The sequence below is a fragment of the Daphnia magna genome, linkage group LG4 (genome assembly GCF_020631705.1).
Source record: "Daphnia magna isolate NIES linkage group LG4, ASM2063170v1.1, whole genome shotgun sequence".
NCBI classification, from domain to species: Eukaryota; Metazoa; Arthropoda; class Branchiopoda; order Diplostraca; family Daphniidae; genus Daphnia; species Daphnia magna.
In genome coordinates this window covers 4,901,102-4,921,080 of record NC_059185.1, presented here as the reverse complement: position 1 = coordinate 4,921,080, position 19,979 = coordinate 4,901,102, and the positions used below count along the sequence as shown (strand labels likewise).

General features: G+C 39.8%; 3 protein-coding genes and 2 long non-coding RNA genes across 5 annotated transcripts; 2 read left to right on the top strand and 3 right to left on the bottom strand.

Moving 5' to 3' along the window:
• Positions 1–12,395: 12,395 nt before the first annotated feature.
• On the top strand, positions 12,396–16,956 carry LOC123471071. Its single transcript, XM_045171938.1, has 6 exons — positions 12,396–12,463; positions 12,523–12,741; positions 12,791–12,974; positions 16,098–16,187; positions 16,473–16,820; positions 16,900–16,956. Exons 1-6 carry the CDS (start codon positions 12,396–12,398, stop codon positions 16,954–16,956), a joined length of 966 nt encoding a protein of 321 aa, XP_045027873.1.
• LOC123471091 (leucine-rich repeat-containing protein 4C-like) lies at positions 13,262–14,426 on the bottom strand. Its single transcript, XM_045171992.1, is given in 2 exon segments — positions 13,262–13,959; positions 13,962–14,426. Coding segments are annotated over 2 exon segments (810 nt in total). The 3' UTR covers positions 13,262–13,614.
• LOC123466482 lies at positions 14,490–15,949 on the bottom strand. Its single transcript, XM_045171991.1, has one exon. It carries the CDS (start codon positions 15,931–15,933, stop codon positions 14,509–14,511), a length of 1,425 nt encoding a protein of 474 aa, XP_045027926.1. The 5' UTR covers positions 15,934–15,949; the 3' UTR covers positions 14,490–14,508.
• A 34-nt stretch (positions 16,957–16,990) lies between the features above and the next one.
• LOC123471266 lies at positions 16,991–18,001 on the bottom strand. The gene is made up of 3 exons (XR_006645569.1): positions 17,857–18,001; positions 17,465–17,548; positions 16,991–17,366 (listed from the first exon to the last, which is right to left on the bottom strand). It is a non-coding gene; the product is annotated as an uncharacterized LOC123471266 (long non-coding RNA).
• Positions 18,002–18,136: 135 nt separating this feature from the next.
• LOC123471038 lies at positions 18,137–19,031 on the top strand. Its single transcript, XR_006644967.1, has 3 exons — positions 18,137–18,252; positions 18,327–18,468; positions 18,528–19,031. It is a non-coding gene; the product is annotated as an uncharacterized LOC123471038 (long non-coding RNA).
• Positions 19,032–19,979: the final 948 nt, after the last annotated feature.

Here is a 19,979-nt window from a genome sequence, read left to right as displayed (position 1 = left end):
CCTAAAATATCTTACACCAAGTCAAATAAGAGAACAGCCAAGCGATACCACTGAAATAACAAAATCAAAGGATAACGAAGAAAAAGATATAGACAAAATTGAGAGACAACACAATACAACCCGAGATAAGCCAGAATTTCAAGACGAAAATTCAAATGATCAATTTAAGGTTTCAAGACAACAAAAAGAAAATACAGCACACGAAATTGTAGTGGATGACTATCGACCACTAAATGACGCTAATACAAGTAACGGTCTACCAAAATCCACTGAGGAGCTAAGTGACTTGATAAAATACGAGCTTGGAAAAATGCACGAGCAATACAAAATCAGTATTGAAACTGAACACGACAATAAATTGGCCAAGGAAATTCGGGATGTGTACTGCCAGTTATCAAAGATAAAACGAACGCAAGCCATAATCTTAGCCCAAACAAATGGATTGCTTGCAGCCACCGCACTCGGACTTCCAATGTGTACAAGGATATATGGTTTTGGTCAAGCCATGACATTGCAACAATGCGACCCAAAAAGGATATCACTATCAGCGAAAGAGACCAAGTGTGGTTTCCAGCCATTTTTCGTTTACGGAAAAAACAACTGTACGATAGGACTGGACGGATGGTCTATTCACCCGTATTCGGAGTGCTTTTGGAAATCACATTTGATAAACATCAACGGATATCCTCATACGTGGCAACATAACGCAACAGCAGGAGACTGGATTAAACAAGAGGCGACCATACACACCTCAAATCTGGATTTAATTGCAGAATTCGAAGAACTGCACTTAAACAGTTTCGACTATGGATTAAGGAACCACCCAGCTCATGGAACAATGGAAATGGAACAGCTGAACATCCTAAATGACCTGGTGGGACGAATTAATGAAGGCGAAGGAAAAGAGTTACCTGACATCCTAGTGACAGAAGAACAGGACAATCAAATCGGAAACATGTTTTCCTGGTTTGACACCTTAAAAATCATGGCTCTCTCCGCGATAGGATTCATCCTATTTCTCATCTGTCTAAGAATTTTTATTGCCTGTAATCCTATTCCACGGATTAAGGAAAGCTTCAGACGACACAAGCAATCACGTAACGTAAGCGAAAGTGATGGTCAAGAAATGGATTCCATGATACCAGAACCCATCTACAGCGCTGGAGGAGCAAATGAAAAACGGTTCATTAGGGAATTTGCACCATTAATGACATCAGCGACAGAAACACCAAAAGTAACCCTTGCGTCGATAAACACACCGAGTGCACCAAAGAAAGGAAAATTGTATCCTATTGAAGAATTAAAATGGGAAAACGAGCAAAACAAGGAATGTACGGGAAGTCACACGACCTGCAGCTATGTCGTTGGCTACGGAATGGTGTGGGAGGATCTATGCAGATGTACTCCAGAAGACCATTTAAAACGCACAATTAACAAATAACGAATAGAAACAAAAAAAACCAAAACAAAAAATCGTAGATGTAGTAAAGGATTTTATTTCCAATCAGTAGTTAAAACAAAAACAAAACCAAAACAAAAACATAAAACAAAAACAAAAACAAAAAACAAAAACATAGAACATAGTGAAAAATAGAGTAGGGGAGACTGGAGTATGCCGGGACACCGGGTCAAGAGGGACAGTCAGGGGGAAAAATAGTAGATTTTAATAAAATTAAAAAAATTTTTTTGTATGTTATTTAGATACATACAATCTACTTTGGCATGAAATTTGGTTGAGTTTTGTCAATAACTGTATTAGTTATTAACAAAACAAAAAAAAACGTGCTTTTTTTAGTTAATTTTGTCTCCGCCATTTAATGTTTATAGAGAAAAATAATCGCAAATGGCATGTAAATTTAATATGGAAATGAAGCTTAATCATTTCTTTATTGTTAAAAACAAAAATTATAATTTTCGATCAATTACTGTAGAAAATATTAATGTTTTAAAAAAATACTCTTTATCGGGAATTCGGGACAGCAGTTTTTGACTAAAATGGGACATTAGTGGGCGGGTTTGGCCTTCAAGCCCATCAATCATCACCGAGCTCATGACGCCAACGATGATCACAAGCAATCGATTATTGATCGATTACAATAAGCCCAACCCCCACCTATCTTGTAATAAGGGTTTTTTATCATATAAGAAAAAATTGTTATTAACACAATAATCAAATTGAAACATTTATTAATTTATAGAGTCTATGCAGTGGGACGCTATTTCAATTTTTACAAATTTTTTTAATGAATTTTAAGGCGAAAACGGAGGACGTCCCTGACCACCCACCCTAGTGTCCTCACCTACCCCTCAAAATAGGCTCCTCCCACAAATCTAAGAAAACTTTAAAGGGTTTATATGGGAAAATGGTTTATTATTAAATTATGTAAAAAATATGGGGGGTGCATTCCCGTATGGAATACATAAAAACAAAATAATAAATTAATTTAATGATTAGTTTGGGAGATATAGGGGGGAAACGAAAACCGTCCCGGCTTACTCCAGTCTCCCCTACACCGACGGAAAACAAATCAATCTTCCTCAGCAGAATCAGCCAAATGATTCAAAACAGCAAATCGGACTTGACGGTGCTCAAGTCGTATCTGGATATCGGAATACGTCAGTTCCGGATATATATTGGAAACCGAAACCGAAGGATGATAAATATCATCCCCGGATTCTGCCCACCACAAGAACCGTGCGTGCAGCAGTAGAAGAATATCGCGAAGTCGGGCGTAGCCAGGATATTCACTATAAAAAAAAAAAAAAAAAAAAACATAATAATAATAAATAAAAAGAAAATATAACAAAAATAACAAAACAATAAAAGAAGTCCGAAAACAAGAAAAAGATAACACAAATGAACAAAAAGACGGACTTACTTGTAGTAGAAGTTGTTGCACCAAGCAAGCTGTACCACAGATACGGGAGCAACGGGAAAGGATACACCACTTCGAACCGTGTTGAACAACTCTTCGAACAACTGCACATCGGCAGTCGTGAAGCGACGATATTTACAACACGGATTTGGAAACATCACCGGGTGGAAAAGTGAAAAAGCCATTCTAATTTCAGCAAGACGCTGAGAAACGAAGTCTAACGTATACATGATGACGGAAAGTGGGGGATTCAAAAACAACAGCAAAGACAGTCAAGCGACAACTGAAGAACAAAAACCACGTTACACCAGACTACTTTGATCGCCTTGACGCAATCTTTAAAAAAAAATAATACTAAAAAAAATAATAAAATAAAATAAAAAAAAATAAAAAAGGGGGGGGGGAGAAGAAATAACATTCCATAAACCACTCTGCAGAAGAGAGAAATCGTGTACGAGACTGAAACTGCAACGACTATATAAGGAGGAGTCGTTAAAATCTAGCATTTACATATAACGTAAGAAGCTTTTTCTTAAAAAGGAGGGATCAATTAAACAAAACATTCACATATACTGTAGAAAAGCTTCTCAGACTAGAAGATAGTTAAAAGACAAAGGACATCTAAAAAAAACAAAAAAAACATTGACATTCAAAGTAGATTTCTTTAGTAGATAATCGTAAGCAACCTTGAGCATGTTAGGGGTGGGTACTCCAACTATATAACAGACAAAGAGGCAAGAAAAAATTTTTAGTTGTATTACCAACCTTCCACGGAAAGATACATTTAAAAAAAATGAACCCAACCAAGAAAGACGAAGAACTAACAAATGTTGACTGGAGTGATGAAATCTTGATGACTTGGATCGAAGAAGATACCCCGCAATTGGAAACAAGTGAAACGCTACCAACAGGAAACGACTGGGAAGACGAACTCTTGGCTAACCTAATGGGTAATGAAGCTAAAGGTGATATACAAATTTGTGCGAACGCAAGTGAAAGTATGCAGGTATCACGGAATATCAATATGGAAGAAAACGTAACAAGATACAGAAATAGTGACAGTGATTGTGAATTTATGCAAAAGAAAAGATACAGCAATAGTGAAAGCGATGGTGAATTTATGCAAAAGAAAAGATACAGCAATATTGAAAGCGATTGTGAATTTATGCAGGAAAAAAGTTCTATATCACCATCAGAAACGGAAGAAGAAGAAACATCATCGAGTAAAGTGGGTTACTACTACAGTAAAATAGAAAGTGACTTAGACCCATCGTCGTCAGACAGTTAAATGGCCGCCAACTGTAAAGCAGTAAGTGTAATCAACAACGAAGAAGAACAGGAAACTTGGTCATTACCAGTTCCATTAATAACACAAACGGCCTACTGTTAAAACTGTATGATGAAAACATTCCCAGCTATGGATACGGAGATGACAAGAAGAAGAATCGTCGCCATAACGATGTTGATGAAAGGAGAATTCAACTACAATTTGCTGGAAGTATCAAGAGAAATGATCAGAAACCATCTACTAGAAGCAAGAGAAGGTGGGAAAAACATAAAACAAATTCTGGACACTGTTTTCCCCAATGGAACAACATTATTACACGGGAGTGTGATAAAAGAAAGATTCGATGTGACGGATATTTTCCTTCAATACGGAGCTGATAGCAATATTTACGAGGAGGGGATGACAATAGCACACCGAGCAGCAGCGGATAATAATGTCCATTTACTCCGTATTCTATCCCATCACGGTAACACATTCAACATCAAAAACAGCATGGGAGAGCCCCCATTACTAGTGGCTATAGCTCTCAATAATATGGAATGTATTAAATATTTGTGGATGGATCGAATTATTGTGCACCAAACGCTGGATGAAGAAACATTGTTACATTATGCTGCTAAATATAACAACAAATTCGTCGCGGAAGTATGTCCAGCGGACTTCATCAATAGGAGATCACGCACATCAAAGGAAACTGCGTTGCAAATAGCTGTAAGGTACAGACATACGGATATTATAGAAATATTGTTACGTCGAGGAGCTCGAGATGATAACCTCAATACGGACGGAAAACATGCACAGGACTATATAGATGACGAAACTAGCATTCGAAATCTATTCCGAAAATTCCGAGTGCTAAAAAGAAAAAACAAGTGTACCAACAGCCAGACATCATCTAAAAGAAAATAACACCCCATTATTTTAATCATCACCAATGCTACAATATTTTAGACGCTTCTTATAACTATATATATTTTGGCGCAATTCACGTTGTCTTCCTAAGACCTATAGTCTGCACACAAAGGTGAAATTGGAGGACCAATTTATCCTGCCGCACAGGGGGGAAGGAATGTAACGAGCCAACTGCATTATTTACGCTTTACAGAAGATGGCAAATCTGCACGGACATTGAGTGTACGCAAGGTGTACACCAAGGCAACGCCCACATGACCAAGTGACCACACGCCACCGCCATCTAAGCCACACCCAATGTGCCACTTGCAATTCTGTATAAAAGCAATGTTATTCGCAACAATATTCAGAGTAGTGTCATGCTTCTTGGTTTGGTAGAATTGCTATTGTAGAAGTCAAATAAATACACGACTGGCAAATCTTACAATTGTGACTTACCAGTGTTTGTGGGGGAGTTTGTGGTAAGTCTGTGGCCGTTGAAATTGTCTTTGGTTTAGTTGCCGTTGGCCATTTTGATGTGGCCCGTATGAATAAGGTGTTTGTCGTTGCGTTGTTGCTTCTTGAAAACTTTCCCTTCCCCTCTGGGCTTTATAGTTTTCTCTATATGGGCTGGCTTCTCTGCTTCTGGAAAAACTTGGTTCTCGGCTGCGTGATTAGCTTGATTCGCGGCTGTTTTGCTGATTATTGATAAATCGTACTCTCGGATACTGTGGTCTTGAACCTTGTTCCCGTGATTGTGATCTGCGGGGCTCGTATTGGTCAGTGGCTGCTATGACTGCAGTTTTTTTCTGTGATATTTCATTTTTATTAGCACATTCCATCTCTAAAATTTTCTGTCTTAATTTCCCTAATTCGAAATCCTGTTGTTTTCCATGGTGTGCAATGCCGGCAATGACTGCCGTTAGTTCTTTGTCGTCATTGTTTTCTTTGTTTTTCAAGATCTGTTCCGAAATAAACAGTTGTTTGCATAGTGCATCGAAGTCGTTGGCATCTTCTGGCATTCGTAGGTAAAGTTCCGTTTTTATTTTTGGTAAGATCCCTTGGATAAAAATTTTGATTTTTGTGGTATCTCGCATCTTTTTTACTTTACTCAAGAGCTGGTCTTCCACTACTGTCTTGTTGTGGTCAAGTTTTTCTTCTTTTCCTTCGATTCCGTCGTATAGGTTGTTTAGTCTTGACACGAAAGCTCTGCAGTTTTCTTCCGGTTTCTGTTTTAGCTGCAATAATTTTTTCTTTAAGGCGGCTAGATCATAAGCGTCTTGGAATCTTGCTATGATTGCTGATCGCCAGTCATCGTATTCAAGTTCATCTCCTTGCTCTGATACGTATTCTTCGTGCCAATCCAGAGCTTCACCTTTAAGTCTGTCTGAAAAGAATCGTAATTTTTGGGTGTCGTCCCAGTTATTGTTTCTTGCTACGTGCTCAGCTGTTTTAAGCCACTCCGTTATCATTTTGTCTGTGCTTTTTCCTTTGTATGGAGGGATGGATTTTTTATCTTCTCGAGAGAACAGTTCCCCCAATACTTTTACTATTGGTTGAGTAAAGGTTTTGATCATGTCTATTTCTTCTGCGGTTGGGGTTTTTTCTGTTGATTTTCCTATTGGGTTGTGTCTCGAAGTCTCAGCTTCCTCGGAAGTATCGTGGTCAACTCCCATGATTTTAAAATTTGGTTTCTCTTTGTTATAAAGTTCGTTCTGTTTCTGCAATAGTTCTATTGTTTTATTCTGGGACTCTATTTGTTTTTTTAGAGTTTCAATGGTTTGCTGTTGCTTTAAAACGTGTTCTGTATCTAATTCGAAATGTAATGATTTGTCGTTTATTTCACTTAGTGATGTTAGATTGTTGATTTGTTCTATTAGTTTTGAAACTTCTCCTGTATGTTCTTCTGTTCTAGAATTTTCTGAGCTCTCTGCTTCGATGTAAAAAGCTTCTTTTTTCTTATACTCCACTAGACGTTCCTCAAGGCGTTGTTTCTTGCTCTCCTAAGTTGAAATGAGTGTTTCTTTATCTCTTATCTGTCTTTCGAGGTTTCTATTCCTTGCGGCTAATTCTAGTTTCCCTTTATGTCGACAGCTTCTTTCTCCCTTTGTTGTTTCGAGAGTTTTTCAATTCTATTACCTCTTTTTCTAATTCGTCGCTTTTTTCTTTCTGTGCCTTTTCGTGTTTCTTAACGGTATTATAACTTTCTAGGAGTAACTTGTTTTCGTTTTGGAGTTTGTTTATATTTTCTTGACCTTCGGTTTCCACGTGTGCTCTAGTTTCTTCCTTCTTTTTCAATAGCTTTTTAAGATATTCTTCGTTTTTTGCGTTTTTTCGAAGTATTTGTTCTAATTCACTGATTCGCTGATAAGTTCTTTCTAGTGAATTCTTTAAGAATTCGTTACTTTCTATTATTTTTTCGGTCGATTGATTTGGGTTCCTTTCTTTTTTTGCAATTTGTTTTTTTTAATTAAAGTTTTCTAAACTGATTTCGTCTGTTCGTTTTTTCTCTGCGACCTGTTGCGCAAGTGCTTCTTCTTGTAGAACGGTGTTTACTTTGATCAAGAATTCTTTTTCTTTACCGTTAACAGTTTTTAACTGTTGTAAAAGAGTGTCTACGTTACTAAATTCTCCTCCGAGTGACTGAATCTGATCTGTTATAGCTTTTGTTGTTTTACTTATCGTCTCGTGAGTGATTTCGTCTGGCGTGTTTAAAGTTTCTTTTAATATTGAGTACGCAAATTGGTATAAGGCGTTATGCGCCTGTATCGTATTTGCCTCTTTTTCTATCTTCCAATTGTTTTATCGTGGTTGTTGTTGAAGTTGTTTGATAACTTTTTGATTTTTCCTTAGTATACTTGTATTCTAATTCAACTAATTCTTTCCAGCTGAGAATAAATGCGGCTCTTGGCGTTTTGATTTCAGAGTTAGGACTTGTTATATCATGGATTTTCAAATTTGGGTTTACTGGTGGTGAAGTTTCGTTAGTTAAGTCTGGGTAAACGGAGTCGGTCCTGAGAGTAGTCAGTGGTAAAAAAGATTTCTGCATTCGCTTGCCGTGATGGTAAGTCACAATTGTCATGCTTCTTGGTTTGGTTGTATTGCTATTGTAGAAGTCAAATAAATACACGACTGGCAAATCTTACACATGCAATACTTTTCCTGTTTTCTCATCAAATCCAGAACTTGATAATCCGAGTGAAACTCTTCCTGAGCCATTTACTTCAATTCTCAAACCAGAACAACAACCCATCAGTGCAGTCAACGTGATGCCTCAGATTGCAGAGGAGACACAGGTCCAACCAGAACCATCACATGAGAGCCTGAATCATCCGGATCCGATTGAAAGTCCATCATCACATCTAGAAATTTCTTCAATTCGAATGGCAGACCCTGCTCTCTCCAACAGTTCAGCACCACAACCCGATTCCAGTATTCCGATGGATCAACCTCCGCCAATGCGTGCATCACCTTAGCCGTTACGCATTCGTGAACCAAAGCGTCAATGGAAATCTTTCCAGTCAATCGACACCCAGCAAGCAGAAGTCTCTGAACCATCAAGTTTTTCTGAAGATATGGAGTCCTCTGACGCTCATCTGTGGAAGGCCGCCATCCAAGAGGAATACGATTCTCTCATGTCCAACAAGACCTGGTACCTTACAACACTACCACCTAATCGCACATCGATCAAGTCCCGATGGGTATTTAAAGTCAAACCGGGAGTCAATGGATCATCCCCTCGTTATAAAGCAAGATTGGTCGCGAAAGGCTTCTCCCAACGACCCGGGATCGATTTCGAAGAAACTTTCTCACCAGTTGTCAAGTATGACACTCTCCGAGTAATTCTTTCTCTTGTGGCTGCTCTTGATTTAGATATGTCGCAGCTGGATGTAAAGACAGCATTTCTTTACGGGGAGACAAGCGAAGAAATATATCTACAACAATCCGAAGGTTACGCTCTCGCCGGCCAAGAAAATCATGTGTGTCGCCTCCAGAAGTGTTTATATGGACTTAAACAAGCTTCACGAGTTTGGAACCGCCATTTTGACAGTTTTATCAAGAAGTTTGGATTGCAACCAAGTAACGCAGATCCCTGTCTTTACGTCCGCCGAAGCAAAAATGAACTTGTATTCGTAGTAATCTGGGTAGATGACTGTCTTGTCATCAGTAACAACGGAGATATGGTAACTGAAATAATTGAATACTTGAGCAAGATATTTGAAATGCGGTGCAATCAGGCCAATCACTTTGTTGGCCTCTCCATTACTCGAAGCCGACAGGACAAAACTCTCTATTTATCTCAGCCCGACTACATCAAAAAAATTCTCAAACGTTTTCATATGACAGATTGCCATCCTAAAGGAACTCCAGCTCAACCTGGATGCCGGTTGACCTACAATACAGAAGGAGAATCCCTGAGTGATGTGCCATACAGAGAAGCGATCGGAAGTCTGCTGTATTTGACAATATCTTCCCGTCCAGATATAGCATTCGCCGTCGGCCAGGTGGCACAATTCGCCGAGAATCCTCAACAACATCATTGGGCTGCAGTTCGCAGAATTTTTTCTTATCTCAAAGGCACGCAAGAATACGGAATTAGGTTCGGCCCAATCAATGACCAACTTAAAGGATATAGCGACTCGGATTTTGCCGGAGACACCACTACTCGACGATCAACCACAGGATTCATTTTTCTCCTCCATGGAGGTCCAGTCGCCTGGACCAGTCGACGTCAGCCATGTGTATCGTTGTCCTCCACAGAGGCAGAGTTTGTCGCGGCCAATGAAGCAACCAAGGAAGCTGTCTGGCTCAAACGTTTGATGGAAGACATAACACCAGAATGGAACAAGCCCATACCTCTGACGTGCGACAATCAATCCGCAATTCAACTCATCAGAAACCCTGTATTTCACCAAAGAACCAAACACATTGATGTGAGGTATTATTTTGTTCGGGAGCGCCAAGAAGCCGGAGACGTCGATGTTTCATACATCTCTACCAAAGACCAGCTCGCGGATCCCCTAACTAAAGTCCTGCCGAATCCTCGATTCTCAGAACTGCGGCAATTGATTGGAATCGTATCTGTCCCATTCAAGGCATAGCAATAATTCTTTCTTTTGAAACTTTTCTAGCTTGAGTATGATCGTCACTGAAGAAAATATCAAATCTACTATTTCCGAAGAATGCATGAATAAGAAACCTACACACAAAATTCATTTATTTGCATTTATTTTTTTTTATTTTTTTTTAATTAGTTCTATGAATTTTTATTTATTTTGTTATTTGTTTTGTTGTCTGTGAGTTCCCATTTCTGTATCATGTTTGAGGGGGAATGTTGAGAATTGCCAAACATGTTATAACCTAACGGCCGCCAGACGGCGCTGGTTGGAAGAACTCAGTGGGCTATCTCCTTTACTTTTCCTCTATTGCTGTTTAGAAACACTCTCCTTCTCTTCTACTGTCAGTCACGCTGGGACGACGTCCATTGACAGCCGTCAAGTATTCCTGTATTTCGTTTACTCACATTCATTCTATTCTGTTATCGGGCAATTGTCTTTCATCAACTTGTGTGCTTTGGTAATTATATAATGTTTCAAGTTATGTTTATGCCAAGTATATTCCACAAGTTGGAACTATCTCATATCCTGTATTAAAGAATACAGAAGCCTCGCTCATACCTTTCCTTGTATATTTTTATCATTTTTGTGTAGGAAAGAATAATTTCGTCTAATCTAGGTGAAGCGTTAAGATCCTTCAACTGTATAGTGCCCTTTTTATTGGTAGCGGGTTTAGTAGTCGACTGGGTGGTGGTATTTTCATCTTCATCTACGCATCTTTCACCTTTCTGGATGCACCTTTCACAGCTCCAGTAGCCGGAATGACCTTTAATTTTTTTCAAGTATGACCGCATCGGCCAATCCGCAATTACGCATCTAATCGAAACGGTGAATTCTCTAACGGATACAATAGCAGGATTGCCGTTGTCTGGGTCAAGCCTATGAAGCTCTTTCATTAGAGGATTTAAGAATCTGTTCACGCATGGTTTCCCGCGACCATGAGCAATACCTATTATTACGGGGAATTGTGTTTTCAAGATTATAGGAGGAGCGTCGGAAAAAACTGCTTTTTTACCGAATGAACTACCATCATTATGGGTTCGTTCTTCACGGAATTCTGAAATAGTTGAACACCGTCAGCATTCAGATCAATGGTGAAGTGCGGTAGTTTTTTAGGGTGGTCGAGGCTGGCTGTGCTGAACTGCTGATGCCTTCATTATGGCCGTCAGCGCGAAGCAACCGTTTGGCATGCAAAATTTGCTCGTTTTCATCAAATCGATTGATCTATAAAAAAATGTTATATGAAACATAGCTTAGTATAAATCACATAGGTATTTTAAATGCCTTTTTGGTAATTGAGGTAGGAAGAATGTCTTGATGTTTTTTGTAGATATTAGCATACTGAATGAGTTCAGCATGCTTGAAATACTACTTTGTCGTAATTGAAAATGTAATATATTTTCTTTAGGATACAACATTTCATTACTTACAAATCAATGGTAGACGTAGGCAGTGTTCTGTCGAATAAGAAAAAACTTGATTCGTTTTGTAAACAAATACGAATAAGCAGTACAAACAAATACGAATAACGAATAAAAAGGAAGTTTTATTCGCAAATACGAATAACATTCGAAAAACGAATAACGAATAAATTTTCAATTAAAATATCCAGAGTCATAGACCCCTGGTTGCTCCACTATGGCTATGTTCCCTCTCAGAAAAGGGGTACCTTCTCACGGGAACACTATACGAAAAAACGAGGATTTTAGGACTGAGCGTAAGAGTAATTTTCCGCCTGGTGCGACCGCCACCCGGCTTGAATGAGCCTGTGCGTGGAGTGAACTCCAACACACCCGCAAGAGGCGCTCTCGTCTGGTGGAAAACGTCTAGTGTTTCCCGCAAAGTGTACCCCGTTTCTGAAAGAGAAAATGCCCATAGTGGAGCAACCAGGGGTCTATGGCTCTGAATTCGATGGAAATGATCGAGAATCGAAAGATCGATCGATCAATTTTCCCTGGTCGAGGCGATCGAATTGATCACAGCAGGTTATCGAGATCGAGATCGAAAGGGTCACATGATCGAGATATTTCTCGATCAAGACGAATTTTGCGCCACCTAGGTTGATAATTTTTTTTAAATTTGTCTGCTTTTTCAGACGACGTGAATTTATGCAACTTCACGTGTTGCAGACTTGCAGTAACATTCAGTTTATTCTAGATTCTAGACATAGCACATAGTCAAATCTTTTAATACTGCATAAGTAACGAATTTAACGATTGTGAGATGAGTGTGGACGTGGAGCCTTCAACGTCAAAAGATGATAGGCGTAGGCGTACGCCTACCATTGATTTGTAAGTAATGAAATGTTGTATCCTAAAGAAATATATTACATTTTCAATTACCACTTAAGAACTGAGAGTCAACCTGCACTGGCAGAAAAGAAGAATTATGTAGTATTTGTCCCACCAGATTACTTTGAAAAAGTTAGCAGTATAGAGAAATCTACGATTTACAAGTGCTTGATGGGTTGTTTAAACAAAACCGTTACAGTGAACACGACAACTCTTCATAATGTTCGCAGACATGTTGAGGTAGATTTACATTTAAATGCTCTTTACTTTCTACAACTGTACGTACAAATAATAATTGTTATTTTCAAAGTCTTTCCACAAATTAAGATTGCCCGACTTAAATTCAAAAATTGAAGAACACAAAACTCAGAGTTTGTTAAATAAACGTCGCGATTCAGGGAAAGATGTGTTTGGTGCTCAGACAGTAATTGACAAACATTTGGTTAACACAAAAGAGTCACCGACCTCTAAGCCCATTGTTACTCAAGCCGACTTGGACGACAAAATCACGGTAATAATCATTCTCTCATGATTTAAAGTTAACCTCCAAGAAAGTAATCGTAATTGTTAATTCCACGAGGTCGCGAAGCGACCGAAGTGGAATTTTAATTAGAGGACTAATTAAAATACGAGACTTTAACGGTGTGGAACACTGTATTTAGCTCCTCCCAAGAAGCGATAGCAGCGCCATCGCCCGCATACGGGAGAATACCCGTCACCACCTCAGAACTCTTTACATATGCAACACAAATAAGTTCGAGGGGTGTAAGAGGTTAGAACATGAATAAACAAAACAAATGAATGAATTCTTAAAAGTTCTTGACCTCTGGAACAAGACAACCCGGTGATTAGCTGCGTTGGTTGTACTTGAAGTTTTTGTTGCCACCTCTGAAAGGAAAAACAAAAGATAAAATTTTTGTTTTTTTTTTTTTTTTTATTGATTAATTAAATGGGTGGCGGGTGGGAAATAGAGACCGTTAAAGTCTCGTATTTTAATTAGTCCTCTAATTAAAATTCCACTTCGGTCGCTTCGCGACCTCGTGGAATTAACAATTACACTCCCAATACAATACTCACTTTAACGGTGACTTTAAAGATCAATCACTCGGAACTTATTTGAGATAACACTGCTTCCGTTACCGTGGTACCAACTAACTCGCGATGATTGAAACGACAGATCCATTGGTGATGGTGGCCGCGTCTTGTGAAAAAACGATGAGCGTCTGGAGACGCAGCAGGCCGGACAAGAAGTTGGCCGGCAAATGGCGCCACATATTACCAGACAAATCCAGATGGGTCAACGGGGAAACGGTCGTAAAAGCCTCAATGGGTCCATCCAATCGATTGTTACTGAGATCCAGCGCATCGAGCGAAACGAGCGAGTCGAAGGCCAGAGGATCGACGCGGTCAATGGCGTTGTCGTTAAGGGCCAACAGCCGTAAACGGGCAAAATGACGGAACGCTCCGTCTTCCAACGTCTCGATCAGATTTTTTTGCCGAGATACAACGATCGCAAAACAGCGGCCAGGGGAACTAGAGCGGCCGTAGGGACGTTTCCCAAATTATTGTCTTCGAGACGCAGCGTGTGCCGTTTGCGGGGCGAATTGAACGCTCCGCTGGCCACCGTTTGAATTTTATTGCCACTGAGGATGAGCGTGAAAAGCGAAGGTAGTTCGGCGAACAGGTCATCCGTCAGTCGAGTGAGCCGATTAGCGCTGATATCGAGGACGGTGGGCGATGCGAGTCCGGCAAACGAAGGATTCAACAAGATGGGCACCGAATCGAGTTTCGAGCCAGAACAGCTGGTCTCTAGTAGACTGTCGTCGCATTGGCACATGGACGGGAAAAAAGTTTCAACTGCCGTAAGAATCGCTACCATGACCACCACAACAAGACAACGGGCAAACAACCAATTGTGATCTAAACCCATTTTCTTTTTTTTTTTTTTTTTACAAAACACCATAGTTTCCACTGTTTGTCTGTCTTTTCTCCGAGTCAATAATAAAACGATCCAGTTGTCTTCACCAGATTCCCGTCGTTTTTCATCACGGCCAATATCTTATGGCTTTCATTTGTCCACAACGACCAAAAAAACCTTCAAAGCGAACGAGACAGGTTGAGGGGCGGCGCCAAAGACCCACACACACGCGAAAAAGACTAAGAAAAAAGGTTTGGCCACCGAACAAGAAACAAAAAAGAACAAAAGTCAATGGCATAACCGTGAATGACTGTAGGCAAGATCCATTGATCATCAGAAAGAGAGAGAGCCATGCGTCTGTGAATTTGCTCAAACGACCCCCAACATGTGACTGAACGGGAGACATTTTCAGAAAAATAGGGGGTGTGAAACCATGAGACCAGACATACCTGTTGTTGGCGCCCTGGGCCGTCTGCCTGAAGTAGGGGTTCCCCTTGTCACTCTTCCCGCCTTTGTTGAAACCACTACTCTGGTTATTACGGCTGACGTACGAGCTTTGATCGCGGCCGCCATTGCGCCGATTGGAATCGCCACCATTCTGGCTGTGCGAGGGACCGCCATCGCGTCCGATTTTCACCAACTTGGCGTCGTCATCAACTTCTTTTACCATGACGTCAATGAATTTTGAGCCAAACAAACGCTCACACTCACGAGAAGAGAATGCCCGTGGGTCCTTCAGCAATGGTTTCATGGACGGCGCCACATGGCGAATCACATTTTCACGTCGCAACTTGGAAACATTTGCAAATGCAGAGCCCATTAAACGGAGAGATGATTCTACACTGTTCAATAACGGATCGTCCACTCTCATCTGGTTCCAGGCATGCAGCATTCGCCGCATTGAGCCTATCATCTGATATTGAATTGACTTCAACATAGTCTCTTGAAAGTCTTTCAATTTAGGCAGGTTCATGGCTCTCAGCCACTTTCTTTCCATGGACTCATCCAGCTTAGGGCAAAATAAATCAAACGAACTGTCGAAAACTGGCTTGAAGTTCAGGCGCAATGCCTTGGCCTCGCTGTTAGGTAAGCCTTGAACTAGCCACTTACGAACCTGACGTGATTTAGAAGCAGAAATGCTAAACGTTTTTTCATTGGCAGCAACCATGTTTGGCGAACGGCTGCGAGACCGAATCCTGGAAGCTGAGCGTGTACGCGAACGCGGGATGGAATGAGATCGTGATCGGGACGGGCTACCACGTGGACGATTGCCTCGATCGCGCTGAGTTGAGTTGCTACGAGCATGGCTATCAAGAGGACGAATCTCCCGATCGCGCTGAGTTGAGATGTTACGAGCATGGCCACCACGTGGACGACTATCTCGATCGCGTGAGTTGCCACGAACACTATTAGGCAAAATAGATAAAATATCATGATCAGGAACAGATACTCGCGAATCGATAGGTGAATTCCCACGAGGAGGATTCGCCGAAGAAAAAAGAGCACGTTGGCGTAGAACTGAAGAGCTAGATTCAAACGAAGCAGCAGACATTTTTAATGTCGTCACTCAGAAGGAGCTAAAAGAGTTCTGAGGTGGTGACGGGTATTCTCCCGTATGCGGGCGATGGCGCTGCTATCGCTTCTTGGGAGGAGCTAAATACAGTGTTCCACACCGTTAAAGTGAGTATTGTATTGGGAGTGTAATTTTATTCTTAGGATTTTATTGTAAGCGACATGAATGCTTTAAGGATAGTTGAGAAAGAAGGTTTTCTCGGGCTCATGGGAGGCCTTGTTGGAAAGTTGAAAGTAAAAAAGAGAACGTTCTTTACCGAAAAACTGAAGCGAAACTTTTCGAATTCGAAAACTGCACTCTGCTTGGCCCTGGAAAACGCAACTGATGTGTGTACCATCACTGACATGTGGACAGCTCATCGTAGGAGCTACTTAGGGATGACAGTCCACTGGAAAGGGGACGATTTAAAGAGACGCAGTGCTTGCCTAGCGATTCTTCGAGTAAAAGACAGACACACGTTCGACGTGATTCCAAAAGTAATCAATGATGTTCACAAAGAATTCAATATTATTGACAAGGTCGATGTAATGATAACTGATAGTGGCTCTAACTTCTTCAAAGCTTTTAAAGTATTCGGAGGGAATGAACTGACTGAGGATCAAGACGATTTGCAAAATTATGACGACGAAGATTGTGAGAATGACGATGACGTTGTCTACATAGACTTAGATCAAATCTTTCAAGAACATGCACAAGAACAAATATTAGTGGAAAATGAAGATGCAGATTCTGAAACGGAAAATGAATGCCGAGAACGAATCAAATTGCCTTATCACGTTAAGTGTCCATGTGATCTCCTGAATCTAATAGCAACTACAGATATTTCTAAAATAACAAATGTGACCTTCAACAAACTGAAAAAACAAGTTGATAGAAAATTGCAGAAAATTTGGAATAAGCAATCTCGAAGTTCCTTGGCCTCTGATACTATCAAAGAAAAACTAGGTTCGCTTTTCATCTTGCACAATCAAACTAGATGGAATGCTTTCTACGACGCCATGAACTGTGTACTCAAATTTTCTAACACGAAAAGTACGGAGCTAGGAGAAACATTTCGTCACTTTGGCTTGATTCCCTTAACGCAGTCAGAAAAGGAATTTATTGGAGAATACGTTCGTATAATGGAACCGTTTACTCAAGCACTCGATGTTCTGCAGAATGAAGAAAATATGAGTATAGGATGTGTTATACCCACAATTAAGCTACTTGTGGAAAAAAAGGAAGATCACTTTTTCATTCATTGCTCGATGCGATCGATTGATCAGTTTTTTTAAGAGATCGAGATCGAACGGCAACTTTGCTGCTATTGTCTTCTTCACTAGTCATTGATGCATTTCCAATCATGCTCTCTTCCGGATTAACCATTTGCTGATGCATATAGTCCCAGTCGGCCCTTTCATCTAAATAGGTGGCTAAAGCACCAAAAGAATTGATCGGTGACTCAAGTTTGCCATCTACGTGTCTTGGTACTACTCCTTGCATTGTATATATTAAACATTTTATTGCTTACCTGATGTACATTGATTCACTGTTGTTGACGATGCTTGGTCATTTGCTACCAAATTTCTAGATATCTCTGATCGACCAATGAAACCTGGAATTATTAAAATATCAAACATTATCTGATTAGTATTACAATCTAAACTGTTAATTATGCGATTAAGGGAACTAGATAATAATAGCTTCGGCAGAAACGTCACAAGTTTTCTGCACCAGACTGAAGACTGCTGCAACATTACTCGAACAATCATTTAGTTTGTTCCATTCTTCAGGTGGAACACCATTCTTTTTCCATTTTAGGAGAATGTCAGTTGCCTGACGTTTCAGTGCACGGGAGTAGTCGCGAGACAATCCAGCCCCACCACTTTTACTATTCCATTTTCTTTTCTTTTTTCCACTTACATAAAGAATCTGCTGAATTTGGCTATGATCTAATTGGTAATCAGCACATTTTGAATTATTTTCCATCGCAAAATAAGGCCTCTACTTGAAAACTTTTTGCGCAAGGTGAGAAAGAGCAGACAATGAAAACACGAGAAAGCAAGAAAGCAGCTTTTCTTTTCAGCTGAAAGTATTGTCAATCTTTCTGTGGTTGTTTTAGTTGATTTTTATCTAACCTGTCTCAATTGCGATTTGTGAAATTGCGATTGCGACAACATTAAGTAAATTTGTCTGGCAACCTAGCCCCATTCCTCTTATAATAAAACATCTTCGTCATTACCAGTTTCGGAAACGTAATAGTGTGTTTTCAACTTTTCGATCATCTCTTCTTTTATTGTTTGCCGTTTCTGTTTAAAGGTAATATATTTAAATCTGTTGTTAGGCAATTTAATAGAATTGTTGCACATTGTATTTCACCACTACGAATTTAGAAGTATCAAGGTCCTAATTCTATTTACAAACATTTGATTACAAACGAAACAAGCCAGGGGCTTAAATGGAGCCCTAAAGCTTGCAAAGATGATGACAGACCGGGGCTTGGAGGAATGATAAATATTATGGCAGTTTTCGGAGGTAAGCTTGTTTGCTGATTTTTTCTCGGTTTATTTAATAAAAATTCTTTGTTTTTGTAGAATGCTTGAATGCATTCTGTCGAAGCCGGAATGTTGCCCAGCCTTCAATCCAACAACTCATTGGATTAATCCAAGTGAGTCGGAAAGCAAGGGCAGCTGACTTCAGGAAGGAACGTAATATATCAGCGACGAACCGGAAAACGTCGGAATCGTCTTCCAGTTTTAGCATTGATGGAGTGGAACTCGAAATGGGGATTTCTGCCGCCATAGACCACCAGATATCTGTTTTCGAGAGGGCGGTCGTTGCCTTTAAAATTCCTGTGCGCCTAGGGCCGGGTGTGATGCCGAACATAACAAACCAAGGCGCCTTTTAAATTGCTTCTGTGGTTATTTCTGCCTTGCTTGTTGTTTCTGCCTTTTTGCTGTTTCAGCCTTTTTTGTGTTTTGTCGTTAATTTGTTCCTATACTGTTAATACTGATAAAAACAAAGACATCTCTACACATTTATGTGAACTAGTCCTTATCTTGTGATTTGCATAATAAAATTTTGACAAATGCAAGAAATTTTTACATTTTCTTTAAATGTAGCAGCAGTTTAATTGAAGGCTTATTTTATCCGGATTTCTTACTAGTTGAAATACGAATTTTAGCGAAATGAAAAAAGTAACCATTCAGTTCAGGTACAGTTTGAAAACGATCTTTATTCTTTTACGGTTTGTAAATGAAAAGGAAGAAACAACGGTTTAAAAAGGGCATATGCATGGTATAAATAACAGAAACTATGCCATATTTCCAACAGATTTAAACACGGTAAAAACTGCATATGATAGCAGAAGTGGAAACCTTATGGAAACTAGTTTAAAAGCAGCTATACGCTGGTGCTAAAGACAGCAAATTCGCATCGCGATTTAGAGAGAGATTAAATTTTGAGTACTTCTACCGGCATCCGTTCGCCTGCCACCCGTAAAATTGAGAGTATAAACTAGTATTAAATACCGGTTGTATTCGCATTACCAGTATGGAAAACCAAGTAAAAACGGGTTTTCTGACGTGAAATACGTACTAGGGAAGCTAATAACACCTTTGTTACATTAGATCATATATGTGAGCCTATTTTTACGGTGACATAATTTTAAAATTTTTTTTGTGGGAACGAAGAAGGTGAACGCATTGAAGAAAACTCTGGCAGTGGTGGTGAAGATGATAGAAGACGTAAAGCAAATGACAATTCATCAGCCACTCCTATGCACAAGCGATCAAGACAATCTATCCGACCTTTTCTTGCAAGCATGCTCGTTCGCCCTCGTACTTTGTCAAGAGGTGTATCGAAAATACTCGATGAATTCGATAATTATTTTATAGAGCCCCCGATTTAAATGAAAAGGGTCAGTTTGATCTTGATTTTAGTCCGTGTGAGTACTGGAAACTTAATCAACACAGATTCTCAGCCTTAACACCAATTGCAAAAGATATAATGGGAATTCCGTATTCTTCTGATAATATTGAACGTGC